This window comes from Schistocerca serialis, chromosome 4, assembly GCF_023864345.2.
Source record: "Schistocerca serialis cubense isolate TAMUIC-IGC-003099 chromosome 4, iqSchSeri2.2, whole genome shotgun sequence".
In the NCBI taxonomy this organism is placed as follows: Eukaryota; Metazoa; Arthropoda; class Insecta; order Orthoptera; family Acrididae; genus Schistocerca; species Schistocerca serialis.
The window spans coordinates 25,687,545-25,707,711 of NC_064641.1; the positions used below are offsets into that span (position 1 = coordinate 25,687,545).

The window sequence follows — 20,167 nt, forward strand, 5'->3', positions numbered from 1 at the left end:
TTCATGTAGCAGTAATGAAACAACACAATTGTTAGGTTTAACAATATTTTAAATATTTTAGTTATTTTCAATTACTTTTTATTTACGACGGCAGTCTTAATTTCCATGAAGGAATTGAACATTTTTGCTGTGTCTTCGTGGTTGATAAGCTTGACTCTTCCAAAGATCATATAAAGAATTTCAACAATGTACCGCGTATAGTTCATTATTCAGTTTCGGGCTGTTATTAAACATTTTCATTCGGAGGGCTCGACTGCCTTACAAATCAAAAAAGGATTTGACGAAGTTCACCCAGACTCTGCACCATCGTTAAAGACCATTTATTTTTGGATTAATGAATTTGAACGTGGTCAGCCAAGCATCGAAGACAAAGCACGCTCCGACCATCTAGTTAAGGTTATCATAAAGGTAACCACTGAAAAAATCCACGATATGGTAAGGAAAGACCGCAGAATAAAAAGTCGTGATATTGCTGAGACTGCATGCGTATGAACTGCATGGAGAACTGGCTCAGAAGGTGTGTGCCGCGATTGCTCACAGTCGACCAAAAGCGCATCCGGCCCGACATTTCAACACAACGTCTGGTGATGTTTAATCGCAATACGCAAGACTCTGGACGCCGATTTGTGACTGTTGATGTTAACACTATTATGCTTTACTGATGGATCGTTTGAAATTGTTCCGTAACTTGAAACTTCGGCATGCTGGGAAGAAATTTTCATCCAGTGAGGAAGTGACGGCTGCAGTTGACGTGTATTTTGCTGAGTTTGAGAGAACCTATTCTTCCGATGGGATGAAAATGCTGGAGAGTCGCTGGACCAAGTGTTAAGTCGCAAATCACCCTCATATTCTTCTGCTTAAGCAATGGTATTGGGCTTAATTACAGGCCCGTTACACAGTTTTAATTTGTCAAAAAGTTTCAGGAAGTACCTCATATATATAACATTATCATAGTGGTCTGGTTTGATGTGCGTGTTCGTGCGCTACAATGCTTCAGTTCTCTCGTTAATCTCGCCTGGAACTCTTTTCTCATTACATCTAACAATTGTGTCATTCTGTTATTGCTAGGTGTAGGTGGGACACTTACACAGGTGTAACACCCATTACGTCTGTACAGTCCTTAAAAATGGAGTTGTAGCTCTGAAACACGTTGGACAGTAATTAGTAAACGAAAATATTTTGACTGAAGACAAAATATTGTTATTATATGTCCCTAATCAAGAACAAATGCTATGTCACATTACTGCCACAATCACTTTTCCGTATATTTGCTGTGTGTCCTCTAATTCAGTATTCTGCTTCACCAACTGCTTTGCTTCCTGCACTTGTATACAACAGAATATTCAACATTTACCTGCTCAAATGCCGTTGTGATAAGTGTACTACCTATTAAGAGATTGCAATGTCTTGCTCTTGGGTTTAAGAAGTCCAATTTAGTTTTTGAAGTTCGAATGTTATTTTATACTTCAAACATAAACTTTGCAGAGGCTGGGCTCAATAGCACAATTCAGCGTCTTTTGTCCCTTCAGTTACGTAGTAAATGTTTGAAGACTAGTGTCTAACTATAGTAAACAGTACATACTCACACATGGTCTGTGAAGATAAGACTATCATACAAGAACTAAATTATTCTTTTTATTCAACCTTTATTCACAATTCAAATAGAATACCCATAATCGATTCAGAAAAAAATGAGTGCAGGCACTTCACGCATGTGGCAGACAGGGCGAATTAAAATTTGTACAAAAAAAAAAAAAAAAAAAAAAAAAAAAAAAAAAAAAAAAAAGTGTAGTGACAAATTTAATCATCAGAATATGCTAGGCACAATGCTTAAACTTACCGACACTTCGTGCTTGGTAACAGGCTGGTTGGTCCACTACATTAAACGGAAGTGGTGTAGGCGCCTTCTCACCAATACAGTGCATAAAGAGTCCTTGACGCCAACCCTCTGCCATCAACCAATCTGTCGATGCAAGTGCCATTATCATCAAGATTACCACGATGAGGCCGCAGATGAACGCAATCACCTGAAATGGAGAAAAGATTTTCTTATTGTATGCTTATTTTTGTTATTTGTCTACTTTGACATGAAAGGGCCACACGCCCCCCTTACATTCTACCAGACATCCACTTGCTTTACATTATGTTTGTTACGAAACACACAAAAAGTCTGTCATACGATTTCTTACAGCTAGAAATACCACTTAAATAGTGGAAACAGCAATAGCTATGGCAGAAAAGACACACAGTTTTTAATTGTCAATGAAAATAGGAACACCATTGCAAATGGGAAAATTTAAATTCAAGTCACTGCCAGAAAGTGACGTAACGCAAGGGGGGATGGAGGACGAGAGAAGAGTAAAGCGGTCGGCACACGGACCGTGCTGTCGAACGTTAACGTTGAGCGTGCCAAGTTCAACGTGCTGCTGAACGCTCAGGAATGATGCGACTTGTGCATACGGTACGTGGGCCCCAACGTGGTATACGCGATCGCAACGCACTCCAGCGGCAGTTGAGCGATGTCCGTAAATCACACTGTTTACTCAACGGGCGCGCGTAAAATTCCCACGTTAGCACTATTAAAACGCACATTTCCTCCATCGTCCACGAAAAGGAAAGTACCATGTCCAATCAATAAGGACAGAGACATATAAAAGTTCCATTACAAACAGTGTGGTACAAATTTGGAATACTTCTCCGCATAAGATAAACATTATTTCATCATTCCCACATTTTATTAAAACCCCAAGGTCAGTCTTAATCACTGTTCCTACCCAACAGCAGAATCTTTGCAACATGTGAATTACGAAGCGAGAAAGAAAAGGAGCAAAATATCTTTATGGAAGTAGCGCAAGCTGTCCTGTAGATTAAGCCAATCGAACAAAGGCACCCCTCAAAAAAAGGTGAACTTATATTAAAATAATATCAACTATCATAGTATATACTTATATTAAACTAATTATTAAGTATCAGAACCTAATAAAAACGCTAATGTTAGGAAATAAAATACGGTAGTGTCAAGACGCGAACCACCACCCCAACTATCAATTACATACGAGTCCAGTTACGCTACCCACTACACTAATCCAACAACACGCAGACACCTCTCGTAAGTAATCCATGTATATTACCCGTTGCAGAAACCGTTATCGTAGATACGTTACTAATTGAAATTTAATTATAACAAATTGTACAAGAACAATGCGTTTTGGGTGGATCATCCTTATGTCACTGCCTTCAAATAGCCTACTCTCATAAGACGCAAGTTACAATAATTCTTTTGCCATGAATACGATGTTTCTCGTTATTTTATTGGAACGAATCACAGAATTACCAACGGGTTTTCCAAGGATTCTCAATTTGCTGCTGCTCAGAAACGGCATAAATACATATAGGCTTGAAATGAACGCCAATATGGCGCCTCACAACTCTGTACTGAAGGGAGACGGCGTGCGTGTGACGTAGGTGGCGTTGTGCCATCTCATTGGTCAACGCTCAGACGCACGCTCAGAATATCTGACATGCCAGATATTGCTCTGCACGTTCGGAAAGACTCCCGAACGTGCTATTCCACGCTATGACGTCAGGAACTCGGCACGCTCAACGTTCAACGTTCGGATGCACGGTCCGTGTGCCGACGGCTTAACGTCACAGAACGTACGAAGGTGGTATGAAAAGTTCTCGGAACGGAATAGGAAAAAAAGTACTTACATCACTGTAACTTTTTTTATTTTTCAATGGAGTCTCCTTTTAGATTAATGCATTTGGTCCTAAGATGTTCCAGTGCCTTGATCCCATGTTGAAAATGAGTTTCCTCCAGGCCTGCAAAATAGTTGTCAATTCCGGCTATCAATTCTTCATTTAAAGCGAATCTTCGTTTGAAGTAAATCTTCGTCTACCAAGAAAAATTTTCAGTTTGGGGAAGAAATGGAAGTCTGACGGAGCCATGAATAAGGCGGGTGTGGCAACAATTCATACCTTAGTTTGTGCAATTTTGGTACGTCCATTCTCATGAGTTTTTGATCCAGCATCAAGAGTCGCGGCACAAATCTTGCAGATATTTTTTTTTATTTCTAATTCTTCAGTTAAAATGTGATATACCCTTTCACACGACATGTGGCAAGCGTGAGCAATTTCACGCACTTTCAATCGGCGACCCTCCATGACCATTTTGTGCACTTTTGCAATGATTTCTGGAACAGTGACACATCTTGGCTGATCACTGCACGGATCATCTAAGCTCTCCCTGCCAAATTTAAATTCATTTGTCCACTTGGCAACAGTTGCATTGAAGGAGCAGAATCCCCAATGTATTCTGGAAATCTGTGTGACTGTCCTTTGGTGTCATACCTTTCTTGACGAATCTATTTTTTCCATCTTCGCAAATCACTACGCGGGAGCAACAACAAAACCACGTCATCACCACAGCTCTCTTGGGAGAGCACATACGTAGCACGTATTTACAGACAACAGTCCAATGAATTTCACGTGAACAACAACTATATTAAAAATCGAGTCCGCCTTGATGGCAAAACACTTTGTTATTTGTTTACTTATTTATTTTCCTAACTAGTTTCAGCAACAAATATCACAATTAGTGGATTTTTTAATCTTATTTATTGTATGTTATGGCATGTTTTTAAGAATTATTCTCACTGTTTGAGGCACATTTTCTGTGCGTTTTTCCTCAGCGTACATCATGTCATCTGCAAGTTCGTTGGACGGCATGTAGCTGATCCTGTACACAGAAAAACAAAACTATCGCACTTTGTTTTTGATCAATAATATTATGCTATGTAATGTTATTGATCATAAACAAAGTGCGCAAGTTTTGTTTTTCTGTGTACAGAATCAGCTACATGCCGTCCAAAGAATTTGCAGATGACATGACGTACGCTGAGGAAAAAAACGGCAACAGAATAAAAGCACAGAAAATATGCCGCAAACAGCAAGAATAATTCTTAAAAACACGCCATAACATACAATAAATAAGATTTAAATCACCCACTGATGATGGTGATATTTGTGATTTTTGTCGCCGACACTAGTTTGGGAAAATAAATATATAAACAAATAACAAGGGGTTTCGCATCAAGGCAGACTCAATTTCTGATATTGTTTTTCTATGCACACGCGGACCAAACGGGAGAGTTCCGAGATAACATTGTTGTTATCACGTGAACAACTAGCTGCGCTAGCGCTGACCTGTCGCAGTGATTCAGAGAACTTTTCAAACCACCCTCGTGTATACTAGAGAGCGGAGGGAACAGAGATAGAATTACGTGTAACCGGGAGAAGTAGGAGCATTTGCTTTACTGTTTACCGGTGGGAAATTAACTTTTACCCCAAAAAATTTATGAGGTTCACAAAATAGTTTCTTCGCTTTTTCTTAAACGCTACAGAGCACTGAACTGTGCACAAAGTACAGTTGAAGTTTTTAGGAGGGATACAAAATAAGCGAGACTTCGTGTTGTGATTATGAGATGAAACGTACGCAGTTTCTAATGCGAGGCACTGTGGTGCATGCGTACTAAAGGAGACAATGAAGTAGACATAGTGCATGGTACTTAAATAATTTGTCTAGCCGCACGCCTCCTAACTGGGTGTATCAAGCACTGGCATGGTCAAACAGACTAACGTCGCTCATGTAAAACCTACAGTCATTAATGATTAGTTCCACATTCTGCGGAAATATATTCTGAATCTTCTGCAGGGCACAGAGGCAAACAGAACCCCATTCTACATGTGGCTTTCTGTCCATCTAAAGTGCTTATTCAACGTTACACCAAAGTTCTTCACTCTTTTCTGATGTGGTGGTACTGGGATGCCGTCAAGAAGAATAGGAAAAACTAATCACGAAATTTAGAATTAATTGACTGATTAAGCAATTAAATTTCTGATGGGATACTACGAAACTTCGGAAGTTTTTTTCCATTTAGTTTAAATACACATTTCGTGCCCATTTGAGCACTGAAGGCGTTTGAGTAACGCCAGTACTCACATCGTCGGATCTGTCTCTAAAGTTAAGCTCGAGGTTATCAATATAGGAAGACAGAAACGATAATACGCCACTGATGTACACGGTGTACAACGAAGGCCCCAGTACTGAAAACTGCGGCGCCCCTGAGAAAGCGAATCCCGAATCCAGGGAGACTTTTCAGTGCGGCTGTTCCAGTTTCCTGTATAGTGTTATCAAAGTTAATGCCAGCAAATGCTTCGCTGATGCTTGTGGTTGCCTATCACATAATTTCGGCCCTCAATTACCTTAATTCGAGCAGTATTTTAGCCACAGTTTAGAAAAATGGTTCAAATGGCTCTGAGCACTATGGGACTCAAGTTCTGAGGTCATCAGTCTCCTAGAACATTGAAATACTTAAACCTAACCAACCTAAGGACATCACATACACCCATGCCCGAGGCAGGATTCGACCCTGCGACCGTAGCGGTCGCGCGGTTCCAGATTGTAGCGCCTAGAACCGTTCGGCCACTCCGGCCCGCACAGTTTAGAAAAACCTTGCCGGTATTTGTTATATAAACTGAATTTGTGTCAAGTATTCAACTGTGCACTTCATTCTTAGGAATAGGTTGAACCAGTGTTTGAGTTGTATAAAAAGAGGTTCTGGTACTGTGACTTTCCATGAGGTGTTTCCGAAATTTAGACGTCTTAAAACGTCATTTTAACACTGAGTACCTTAAAAGTGTGAATACACCATTTGTTTTACCTCGATTCAACCGCAGAAAAAGTTCTGTCGTAGTACATCTCAAAATTTGCGGTTCTGATTATTTCGTCAGAAGTACCGGTACGGCGTGCCGTCACAAATCAAGCACTGGGTCGAACTATCCCACTTTTCTATTTTTCACTAGAGAAAATAATGTATGTCTGTCAAGACTTGTAATAAGTATTCCACAACCCTCTTTACCGTGGTAATGCTGATACCGTTGTTGCATATCGGTTCGGGAGAGAGTGTTATTATTGCTTTACTTGTTGCGGTTATTTTAAATTATTTTGTTTTCAGTTTCACTTTCAGTCTGTTTTCAGTTATACCGATTATTTTCAACGCCAGTTTAACCTGAGTGTTAAATCCTCTCAAAATACCCGGTTTCTGAGACAACCGAGCTTCGATCTTCTTCCTATTGTTTCCTGTCATAAACGTAGAAATCGAACAAAGATTGAAAAATTTTGATTCCCTCAGTTTCAAAATATATTGAATAAACATACTAAAGTAAATAGTCAAATAGAAGAAAAGTTAGTCCGTCCACCGCTGCTTTTCTCAAAAAGTGGTAAGTGGCTGAATACACTCCTGGAAATTGAAATAAGAACACCGTGAATTCATTGTCCCAGGAAGGGGAAACTTTATTGACACATTCCTGGGGTCAGATACATCACATGATCACACTGACAGAACCACAGGCACATAGACACAGGCAACAGAGCATGCACAATGTCGGCACTAGTACAGTGTATATCCACCTTTCGCAGCAATGCAGGCTGCTATTCTCCCATGGAGACGATCGTAGAGATGCTGGGTGTAGTCCTGTGGAACGGCTTGCCATGCCATTTCCACCTGGCGCCTCAGTTGGACCAGCGTTCGTGCTGGACGTGCAGACCGCGTGAGACGACGCTTCATCCAGTCCCAAACATGCTCAATGGGGGACAGATCCGGAGATCTTGCTGGCCAGGGTAGTTGACTTACACCTTCTAGAGCACGTTGGGTGGCACGGGATACATGCGGACGTGCATTGTCCTGTTGGAACAGCAAGTTCCCTTCCCGGTCTAGGAATGGTAGAACGATGGGTTCGATGACGGTTTGGATGTACCGTGCACTATTCAGTGTCCCCTCGACGATCACCAGTGGTGTACGGCCAGTGTAGGAGATCGCGCCCCACACCATGATGCCGGGTGTTGGCCCTGTGTGCCTCGGTCGTATGCAGTCCTGATTGTGGCGCTCACCTGCACGGCGCCAAACACGCATACGACCATCATTGGCACCAAGGCAGAAGCGACTCTCATCGCTGAAGACGACACGTCTCCATTCGTCCCTCCATTCACGCCTGTCGCGACACCACTGGAGGCAGGCTGCACGATGTTGGGGCGTGAGCGGAAGACGGCCTAACGGTGTGCGGGACCGTAGCCCAGCTTCATGGAGACGGTTGCGAATGGTCCTCGCCGATACCCCAGGAGCAACAGTGTCCCTAATTTTCTGGGAAGTGGCGGTGCGGTCCCATACGGCACTGCGTAGAATTCTACGGTCTTGGCGTGCATCCGTGCGTCGCTGCGGTCCGGTCCCAGGTCAACGGGCACGTGCACCTTCCGCCGATGTACTGTGGAGACCTCACGCCCCACGTGTTGAGCAATTCGGCGGTACGTCCACCCGGCCTCCCGCATGCCCACTATACGCCCTCGCTCAAAGTCCGTCAACTGCACATACGGTTCACGTCCACGCTGTCGCGGCATGCTACCAGTGTTAAAGACTGCGATGGAGCTCCATATGCCACGGCAAACTGGCTGACACTGACGGCGGCGGTGCACAAATGCTGCGCAGCTAGCGCCATTCGACGGCCAACACCGCGGTTCCTGGTGTGTCCGCTGTGCTGTGCGTGTGATCATTGCTTGTACAGCCCTCTCGCAGTGTCCGGAGCAAGTATGGTGGGTCTGACACACCGGTGTCAATGTGTTCTTTTTTCCATTTCCAGGAGTGTATTACAAAAAAAGGCCACCAGTATTCTCCTGCTTCTACTTCTTTGACGCTCTGCTCAAAAATCATGTTGTAATCGTGGATCATGTCACTACTTTTGGGCATTACGAATAGTCAGTGCTAAAGGGTGAAAACTGAGGTTGGAGAACTACATTAAAGGCATATTATGTGCACACAAGCAACACATCAGCCACTTTCGATTTTCACTGTAAGCTACGAAGAACTGTTAAGTTTCCTCCTGATGTGATCTCCGAAGTTTGTTGCGGACCCTCTCGTTGTTAATCTTTTAAAGCAAATGGAGCATGGTACTTCACTGATACAGGAATTAATCGTCTCGTCTCTCACTGGGATAAATATCGTAACGCATGTGGTGATTACTTTCGAATGGAACCATTCCATGGTCCCGTTGTGGCGGGTGTTCGGTTTTCATTTCACTGCCCCCTCATAAAAGTGAAAAACCATTATAATATAACCAAATACACTGGAAGAAAATTTCATTTGTTTCACATTATTTTTAACAGTCCCATATAAGATGCTTGTCAATGCAGTAGAAGGGAATGCCGAACAGAAAGTTATTTAACCCAGTCTCAAATTCCATTACAATTCCCACGCGACCTTTTATAAGCTATGGTAAATTACTAACAAAGTATATCTGCCTCCTTTTTGAATCACAGGTCTATACAGACATCAGTTTGGAAATATTCTTATTGAAAAGGAAATGCTAAATATTGGTCTGACTATATTATAGTAAGTTTGTCAAAATAATTAGGTTTTATAACACACCAGTAAATTCACGAAAAACTTCTCCAATGGTCTGTTTTCTCAAGAGAATAATTCTGTAACTCATGACCGAATATAGAATGTCAGCTTAATTTCTTAATTAAAAAAAATTACAAATAATAAAAACAAACTTATCTTTGTGACGTGTGTGTAACAAAGTGCTTCATCAAGTTCAGGTTAGAGTTCTTGACAATACACTCATTTATCTACTTGTAATCTTAAGTAAATGAACACCATATTCTCTTCTTTCATTGACTGGAACGACTGAAGTTAAGGTTCTGTTATACTTTGAGAACCACCAAATTAGTCCTTGTACAACACTGTCCTACCCTTAAAGATCTGTGGATATTTTCAAAGATTTCATTTAGAGCAAAGGAGGTTAGAATAACCTCTCTGATAAGAGCACATTGCCAACCAGCATTCTTACAGTTGCATCATGGTAGCTTCAAATTGGTTTGCGATGGACGATCAATACGTGCTGCTTTTCTACCGAAAATATAAATGTATGACGCTCCCGCACATTTCAAAGTTTGCTGGTTGACAATATTGTTTGAAAATTTTGTGGATGCTGCTACCAAGAATACCCAAAGGCGGTTAATATATGAGAAACAACTCCGTACATTCCCAAACCACGAACTTTAATTAAGACTGTCGGTGTTTATTCAAACGAAAGAAGTAGCACCACCAGGAAACAAATAAGATAGCAAAAGAGAAGATAAAATACGTCTACGGTGAAGCGTTTTCGGGTTATCAGCTGAGTCAAGACGTCGTTTTGCGGCGGAGTTTCGGCCAGGTTCCTACTCGTCATCATCTGGGGGAGGGACAGGAACAAGGCGCTGGGGTCTCTCGCTTTACATGATCGATTCCATTAGAAAACTGACAGTTGTCTGAAATAAATAAATAAATAAATAAATATATATATATATATATATATATAATGACAATCTGCCCTTTGTCAAAGTCGCGTATGTCAATGGATTTCTCCATTGGCAACCTTTACAGTCGCTACAGAGATTCTATATTTCTTCATCTACACGGATACTCTGCAAATCTGATTTAAGTGCCTGGCAGAGGGTTGATCGAACCACCTCTGCTCCGCTTCTATACTCTCTTAACCGCACCACGTGCCCGCAACGTCACCGAGCGGCGTTCAGCTTCGCAGTGGCCATGTTTTGTCTCATCAATGTATCTTCATTCTGTTGAGCGTGCTTTGGATGAATATTGTGTGAGGCTAAGAGGTCTGCTGCTCCCCCCCCCCCTTTTATTGTGTAAACTGGAATTTCTTCTTCACGTCTGATCGAAAACTACTTCCTTCAGACAGAGTGACTTGTATGAAGATAATAGAAGTTGCCATCAAACAGACGGTCCTCAGATTCATACGCACCACGAAATAGCAGAATATCCTTGCTAGATGTCGTCCTTTTACAACACAACCGTCACGCCATCACTAGGAAACACATGCAACGCCGTACGTGCTCTAACACGGTGCCGCATCAGACTGGAGCATTGTTAGCTGCCATGTCCCTACACACGAGAGTTCCCAAACGTTTCCTCTGATGGAACACTTTGAGAATCCTGGTACTTTGATGGAACACTTTGGAAATAAACAAAGTTATTTTTTTTTAAAGTGAGAAACTTGATTTATTCAGTGATTACTTCTATTTTAAATCATAACTAAAAACAGAAATTATAACAAAATCAAACAGAAAATGTATCGCCAAAATGGTGGAAAAAACCATTTTGTTAATAGTTTTTCGCGGAGCAGTTACTCACTTCCAGCGGAACACCAGTGTTTTGTGGGGCACATTTGGGGAAATCCTGCTGTACACGCCTCTGACAGTGCTGTAATGGTGTACCCGGCAAGAGGTACAGTAACAAATACGATATTTGCAAACCACCTCGCATCCTACCCTACCAACAAGCAGACGTAACGATTCATTAACACGTATGAAATCTACTAGCAACTGCGAACATGGACGACCGTCAGCTGTATAATGGAATGATGGCAATTAAAATTTGTGCCGCACTGGGACCCGAACCCAGATTTCCCGGTTATCACGACCGGTCGCCTTAGCAGCAGGTTATCCCAACCTGCACCCTTCACATCCCTTATGAATATTCCTGCACAGGACAGGCATTTTAACCGAAAGTCGCTTGTGCGGTGTCGTTGGATAAATACGATATTGCAGTGGCTGTCTTAGTCAGAATTCCTATGCAATGTTAGTTCGGTCACGCATGTATGCGTCGTCGATGATACTTGGAGAGCTTTTAAATATGACTTCTGCATCAAAAAAGCACAAAGACTGAAATTTTTTGTAATGGCTGAACCGTCTGCAGAGTAACGCAGAGCTATTTAAGAGAAGCCTAAAGGATTTACTTGGTGGCCAACTCGTACTCCATTGATGAATTTCTCAGTAAAACCAACTGAATAAACTTCTGCACAATTTCAGTGCAGTAATGTGTGTGTGTGTGTGTGTGTGTGTGTGTGTGTGTGTGTGTGTGTGTGTGTAAGTAAGTAAAATCTAACTTCTGCACCGATTCAGTGCAGTAATGTGTTCATTGTAAATAAGTATTATCGTAGTTGTATTACACGTTTATTACCTTATAAATAAATAAAAACTTTTTATTTTAAATTCAGTGCATTAGTATTTGTAAAATGACTTTTCATATGGTGTTCATTAAAAAATGACGATCATTCCACTTGGGACCTGTGGAATGGTACATTAGCTTATTTGATTTAGTTGTAAATATTTGTCATGCATTGTTGTTTTTCTGACATGTTCTACATCCTGGAGGGCCTCCTCACTACGGATCAATTGGAATGAAAGTAAACCTAATCTAATCTACTCTTTACTTTTGAAACAAACATCTGGTGCGAATAAAGTATGTGATACTAATTAAGTTTTAGTCCTTACTTACAAACCGAAATTAGGAACCACATTTTCCGGAGGTAATATGTTTTAATTCTTTGTTCTCCTATTGGAGAATGCGAAAATATTTTTAAGATTATTTGCAAGGGTATTATTTAAATATTCCCTAGTAACAGCAATTTTCTATAATTCGAACACTGTTGATGTAGTGGTAATTTTAAATTTTAAAATGGTACCCGATCATAGGGCTTTCCCTCTATTGTTTCGCAATAAATAATATTGATCATGTGAGCTGAATAAACGGACTCCTGGCGAAATGCGCTCCCACTGTAGTAATTCTACCTGCTAAATGAAGGCTGCAGAATAGAAATTACGTACAGCTTGTTATTGCCAGAGGCGACTCGACAGGCTTTTGTTTTTAACAGAAGAAGATCCATTCTTAATTGAAAATAGATGACACTAGTTGGCGAAGCCACACGGCGAGATGGGCGGTCGCTGGGCAACCGCTAGAAGGGGGCGGGAAGTGCGGCGCGCGATGGAGTTGAGGGCGGCGTCGCTAGAAGCGGCGGCGGCGGCCGCGGCGGCAGAGGGCGCCTACGTCACGCCGGAGCTGCTGGTGAGCGCCGTGCGCGACATGTCGGCCCGCCGGCGCACGTCCAGCGCGGCCGACATCACCATGTACCTGCAGCGGCGCTTCCCCATGCGGCACGCCGACCGCCGCCTGCTCAAGGAGGTCGAGCGCAAGCTGCACATCGCCACGCAGCACGGCCTATTCGTCCACACCGGCTACTCTTACAGGTAGGCTCACCAAACCCTGTCTACATCTACATACATACTCCCGCAATGCCCAAAAGGCATCATATATTAGTAGTGACGTCAATTGCTGCAAAAGCTCTTTTTCGTATACCTTCAGTAGCCACTTCTAAGTGATGGTATCTTCTCTTTAAGTCCGGCTTAAATAATTGCTTGCTTTCGCCTATAGCCTCCATGATATTCAGAATAGGATATGCATCTGTTGCTACCTTGCTATTCAAATATCTACATCTACATACATACTCTGCAATCCTCCATACGGTGCGTGGCGGAGGGTACCTCGTACCACAACTAGCATCTTCTCTCCCTGTTCCACTCCCAAACAGAACGAGGGAAAAATGACTGCCTATATGCCTCTGTACGAGCCCTAATCTCTCTATCTTTGTGGTCTTTCCGCGTAATGTAAGTTGGCGGCAGTAAAACTGTACAGCAGTCAGCCTCAAATGCTGGTTCTCTAAATTTCCTCAGTAGCGATTCACGAAAAGAACGTCTCCTTTCCTCTAGAGACTCCTACCCGAGTTCCTGAACCATTTCCGTAACACTCGCGTGATGTTCAAACCTACCAGTAACAAATCTAGCAGCCCGCCTCTGAACTGCTTCCATGTCCTCCCTCAATCCGACCTGATAGGGACCCCAAACGCTCGAGCAGTACTCAAGAATAGGTCGTATTAGTGTTTTATAAGCGGTCTCCTTTACAGATGACCCACATATTCACAAACGACTATCCGCCTTCCCCACAACTGCCGTTACATGCTTGTCCCACTTCATATCGCTCTGCAGTGTTACGCCCAAATATTTAATAGACGTGACTGTGTAAAGCGCTACACTACTAATGGAGTATTGAAACATTACGGGATTCTTTTTCCTATTCATCTGCATTAATTTACATTTATTTATATTTAGAGTTAGCTGCCATTCTTTACACCAATCACAAATCCTGTGCAAGTCATCTTGTATCCTCCGACAGTCACTCAACGACGACACCTTCCCGTACACCACAGCATCATCAGCAAACAGCCGCACATTGCTATCCACCCTATCCAAAAGACCATTTATGTAGATAGAAAACAACAGCGGACCTACCACACTTCCCTGGGGCACTCCAGATGATACCCCCACCTCCGATGAACACTCAACATCGAGGACAACGTACTGGGTTCTATTACTTAAGAAGTCTTCGAGCCACTCACATATTTGGGAATCAATCCCATATGCTCGTACCTTAGTTAGGAGTCTGCAGTGGGGCACAGAGTCAAACGCTTTCCGGAAGTCAAGGAATATGGCATCCGTCTGATACCCTTCCTCCATGGTTCGAAAGAAATGTGAAAAAAAAAGGCGAGTTACGTTTCGCAGGAGCGATGCTTTCTAAAGCTGTGCTGATGCATGGACAGCAACTTCTGTGTCTCAAGGAAATTCATTATATTCGAACTGAGAATATGTTCGAGAATTCTGCAACAAACCGATGTTAAGGCTATTAGTCTGTAATTTTGAGGATTCGTCCCATGAATCTAAAGGAATCTGCGATACAGACCGTTGTTTTTGACCAGAGTAATTTCCAAGAATGATTACCTATCGAAGTTGCGGTGTCCAAACGGTACATATCTAAAGTGCGATCGTAAATCGATGATGCAGCGATTATTTGTGATCGTCATTTTTATCTGTTTTCCGTCGTTCCCTTAGTTGCCCTAAATTACATACCTCCGCGAATTATTTGTGAGTTGCTAGGCAATCACAGACGATTTATGTCGTTAGTGAGTGGGATGTCTGGTGGTGTTGACGTTTCTTCGGCGGATTCTCTCACATGGAAAAATCTAATTCCATGTTTATCAAGCGTAGAAAATTGTTCGACTTTTTGTCGCAAATATGGAGTACCACCGGACGAGGAAAGAAGGGACTATGTAGACTGTGGTGGTGCGAAGTGTGTAAAACTTCGGAAGAACAGTTTCGATGCTGAAATACCGTTTACAATTTCATTGTGGAAAGTGCGGAAAACGAACGAGTATCAGAAAGAATACATGGTTCGACTCTTCCAAATTATCCATCCAGACTACCGTACTGGGCTTTCACATGATGACAACACCGACGAGTAAGATAAGTCGTCTCTTTTGCAATTACAAGTGTTTTTGTAACGCTCTTCTTTTGTCGTTGCTGTAGCAACGACCGTAAACATACTCATAACGCCCGTCACCACAATCGCATTATCGATTTACAATCGCACATTCGATATGTATTGTTTGGTTTGAGCCGCGACTTCGATAGACAATCATTCTTGGAAATTACATTGACCAATGCTTTGACGTCATTTCTTGCACACGATTTTGATATGCTTTTATTTATTGCGCTATTTGTTGTCATAATTATGTTCGTTTCGAGAGAAAATATACTTACAATCTCTGGTGTGTATGAGACACAAAATACAGTTTCTTCTGTTTCACAAAGAATTACAACGAGGTGACGAAAGTGATGGTACACCACTTAGTATCGCGTAGTGCAGGAACTTGACGTGGCAGGGACTCTAACTCGTTTGAAGTCCCCGCAGAAATATTGCTCCGTGCTGCTTCTATCGCCGTCCGTAATTGCGAAAGTGTTGGCGGTGCAGGACTTTACGCACGGACCGAGCTCTCGATGTTCCATAAATGTTAGATGGGATTCATGTCGGGCAGTCTGGGTGGCCAAATCATTCGCTCGAAATTTCCAGAATGTTCTGACATGGCGCACTGTCATCCATAAAAATTCCGTCCTTGTTTGGAAACACAATGTCTATGCAATTGTTCTTCAAGTAACCGAGCATAACCATTTGCAGTCAATGATCGGCTCAGTAGGACCATAGGACCAGCCCATTTCATGTAAAAACAGCCCACGCCATTATAGTCACACCACCAGCTAGTACAGTGTCTTCTTGACAACCTGGGTCCATTGCTTCGTGGTGTCTGCGCCACAATAACCCTCCCATCAGCTCTTACCAACTGAAATTTGGATTCACCTGAACAGGCCACGGTTTTCCAATCGTCTAGAGTCCAACCGATGCACTCACGCGACCAGGGACGATGCTACAGGCGATGTCGTACTGTTGGCAAAGGCACTCGCGTCGGTCGTCTTCTGCCATAACACATTAACATCAAACTTCGCCGCACTGTCCTAAAGGATACATTCGTCGTATGTCGCACATTAACTTCTGCAATTATTTCGAGCAGTCTGCTTGTCTGTCAGCGCTGACAATTCTACGCAAATGCAGCTGCTCTCGGTCGTTAAGTGAAGGCCGTCGGTCACTTCGTTGTCCTTTTAATATAATCCTACTCACCGCGCCACTCTTTTCATAAATCCGAGATAGATTGGTCGCAGTCGATCTATTCAAAACCGCTTTCTTTGGATGAATACTGCTTTATTCGCTATACAACTAAATTATATGAAAAAATCTTTGTTCTGGTATTACATAACCGACACTACATAAAATCGCTTGAAATTATTAGTCCCTTTCTATGCAGATCTTTTTACTTGTATGTATTACATTAGCTTTCTTCTTGTGGTCCGAGTTTTCGTACTTGGTTTATATTTTACAAATTACACCGCCTCTTTACTAACATGCAATAAAAGTGTTAACCAACTCTTACTCATATTCGTGCTAACGTGACAGGTTTTGTGGGGGATAGCTTTCATCAACTTATCCTGCAAAGCCTGACATGAGAAAACCACATTTTTTTCGAAAAGCTTTTTGAAAGAATTTATGTATTTCAATCTAGGCACAAGGTCAAAATTCATCGCTTCTGATAATTAGTTGTACTTAAAACTAGATTTTTTATTACTATTAATTAGAAATAACGACAATTTTTGAATAATTCCCCCTAGACAAAACGCAATTTCAGTTTCGTAAGCCTCTGATCAAAATGACAACACTTCTTTTGACATTTTGCTAGAGATTTTTGTTTTTGTATGTTTTTGGTACTTCCGTCACCTTTCAACCCGGTTCAATTAATACACTGTAACACGATTCGCATGTGATCAGAACTGGGAATTTCAAAGGGAATCTCAACGTAACTTGGATGTACTGAACTATTTGTATGAACAAGAAGAAATACCTCTTTTTAAAAAAAAAATTGTCAAGAATTGCAAGTGCAACTACCAGTTGTAAACGACAACACTGACAATTAATTTATGTCGTTGCAGTATAATCTCCGTCCATTTGCACAGTTTTTGTTTATCTTTTAAGAAGAGCATGTATTCCAGTATGGTAAAACGCATGGTCCTCCTTTCGTCTGCTGCAAAAAGTATAATTCCTTCAATAAACATAACACATCAAAAGAAATCCGTAGCCATGGTAGAGCATACTAAGTTTTTGGGTGTACATATAGATGAGAATGTTAATTGGAAAAGTCATATTTTGGATCTCCTGAAGCGACTAGGTTCATCAACTTTTGCAATCAGAACAATTGCCAATTTTGAGGATGTAGAAATTAGTAAGCTAACATACTTTGCATACTTCCACACACTGATGTCATACGGAACAATATTCTGGGGCAAATTAACACCTAGACAAAAGGTATCCACTGCTCAAAAGAAAGTAGTTAGAATAATGTGTGGGGTTCATAGTCGCACATCTTTTAGGCATCTGTTTAAAAGGTTAGGAATTCTTACAACTGCTTCACAGTACATTTACTCAGTGATGAAATTTTTTCTCAACAACATGGACCAATTTAAAATCAACAGCGACTTTCATGATTACAATATCAGAAAAAAGACCTACACTATCCTTTATTTAACCTAACTTTGGCACAGAAAGGGGTAAAACATGCTGCTATAAAACTTTTTGATAAATTACCAGATGAAATAAGATGTCTGACAGACAGCAGTAATAGTTTCTACAACAAACTGAAATCATATCTCCTTGACAACTCCTCCTATACCACAGATGAATTCTTGAATATGAGTAAATAAATCTGGAGATATAATATATACATTTTGAGCCATTTAAGGGACTTGGATAGATAATAAAAATATTTAGGTATAACACTATAATGTAAAAAAAACTTCTTTCCTGTGCATTTGACATGTTCCACATCATAACGGCTTTTCCGTGCTGTTGATCAATGGAACACCTAACTAACTAACTAGCCAATTAAGACCGTACTTTTCACGGCCTCCTCCATCTCCGAAGTGAATCTCACGAACAGCTTCTTTTAGCGACCCGAATGTCTTGAAGAAGTCCGATGGTGCCAGGTCAGGGCTGCATGGGGGAAGACTTGGCACCCAGTTTTCACAATCTCTTCAATGGTGTAATGACTTGTGTGTGGTCTAGTAAAAGAACAACATCCGCCATAGCTTTTGTTGGACGAACACGCTGCAGACGTGCTTGAAGCTGCTTAGAGGTTCTGACGGGTTGGGCAGAATTTTTTGTGAAAACCTGCTCCAAAAAATCGATTCGTTGAATGTTCTGTAAAGTCACTGCAGTCGCGGCCTGCCGCTCCTCCGCGTTTCGTCAGCCAACGGTTTTTGCCCTTCAGCTTTGTTACAGCGACGAACTCAGGGTCTAACAGTGCTGATACCCACTGCTGCATCACCATACACATTTTCCACTCTTTCATGAATGTGAATGGTATTTTCACTGTCTGCATTCAGCAATTCTCTCATAGAATGCTGTCCAATGTCGATGTCGGCCATTTTTCAAGCGACTGCAGTATTGGCATCTGTCGACGCAAAAAGTTACCACTAAGCGAATTGGAGATGAAACTTTGCGGAGTAGCGCCGAATTCAAATTTTTCACTTAAACTTTATTTAAGAAGGAAAAATAGGAGGCATTACTTGTTGACTGATCCTCGCATAATGATCCACCAAATTAGCTTAAATTTATGTAAAACGCACGTTGCAACTGTGACGCTGGGCTTACGTGGCGCCATGGGAATGAAGTCACTGTCCACTTGAATAAAAGCAGCAGCTTCAGCTGAAGGGGGGCCACAAGGCACGTGGACGATTGTTACGCTCTTGACACAAAAAGTGCAGGCAGCAGACGCTTTGCCAAACAAAGATGTTTCCAAGACTGGAGCCGTATTGATTTTGCTTAGGGTGAAGCTGGCAACACTGAAGCACTGAGATTTCAGTGTACCGATCTCTTATTATTATCTATGGACAGAACAATAATAAACATACACGAAGATTTTGTTCGTTGTATACACTGCTCAAAAGAAACAGGGGAACGTAACTTTGGGCGTGTCTCACACACCATTAAACAATAACTGAAGATTGTGTATGTTAGGCAATTTTGGCTTTATCTTTCATCAATTAAGTACACATCGAAACATCATAACATCCTCATTTATTGAGGTAACAAGAAATGAAATGTCCGACAGGTGTCAAAATCAAAGAGGAAACAATCACTCATCCCCATATGAAGTCTTCACGGATTGACAGCCGAGTACCGTCGTCGTCTCGTACCAACGTTTCGATGGAATGCGTCTCCATCATCTTCAGGCGAAATCTCCATCATCTTCAGGCGAAATCTCCATCATCTTCGCCTGAAGATGGAGAAGCATTCCATTGAAACGTTGGTACGAGACAACGACGCTACTCGGCTGTCAACCCGTGAAGACTTCATACATGAAATTCGCCGAGAAAGCCTGCACTCACAAATCACTCATCCCGTCATTCTGGGTGCTTTTTGCTGAACTTCTGAGAGCTTCAAAGACGTTTATGGCCTCCGTGAGCGTTTATCACCACCTGACGCCTATGTGGCGTGCTGCATTTAAGGCTATGAGGCTCACCCTGTGATATCTGTCCACATTCTTCAGAGAAGGTCCTCGAGAGTTCTTTGAGAGTCTGTGGTGGAACAGGACTACCGAAGACTCACGTATATGTCAGGCATATCCCACACACGCTCGATGGGGTTTAGGGTGGGACTCACCGCAGGCCATTCCATTACTTCAATGTTCAGGCTTCGCAAAACATACCTGGTGACGCCCGCCACATGGGTTCCTGCATTATCGTGCATGAGAAGGAACCCAGGGCCACCACGTTATG

At 42.0% G+C, this 20,167-nt stretch overlaps 1 protein-coding gene across 2 annotated transcripts in view; it reads right to left on the reverse strand.

The window, feature by feature from the left end:
• Window positions 1-20,167, reverse strand: part of LOC126473759 (transmembrane protein 47) — a 149,682-nt gene that overhangs the window by 26,278 nt on the left and 103,237 nt on the right. For both annotated transcript variants that reach the window (XM_050101016.1, XM_050101017.1), the window contains one exon: window positions 1,841-2,027. In XM_050101016.1, the coding sequence (XP_049956973.1) occupies window positions 1,841-2,027 (187 nt within the window). The remainder of the gene's footprint in view (window positions 1-1,840; window positions 2,028-20,167) is intronic.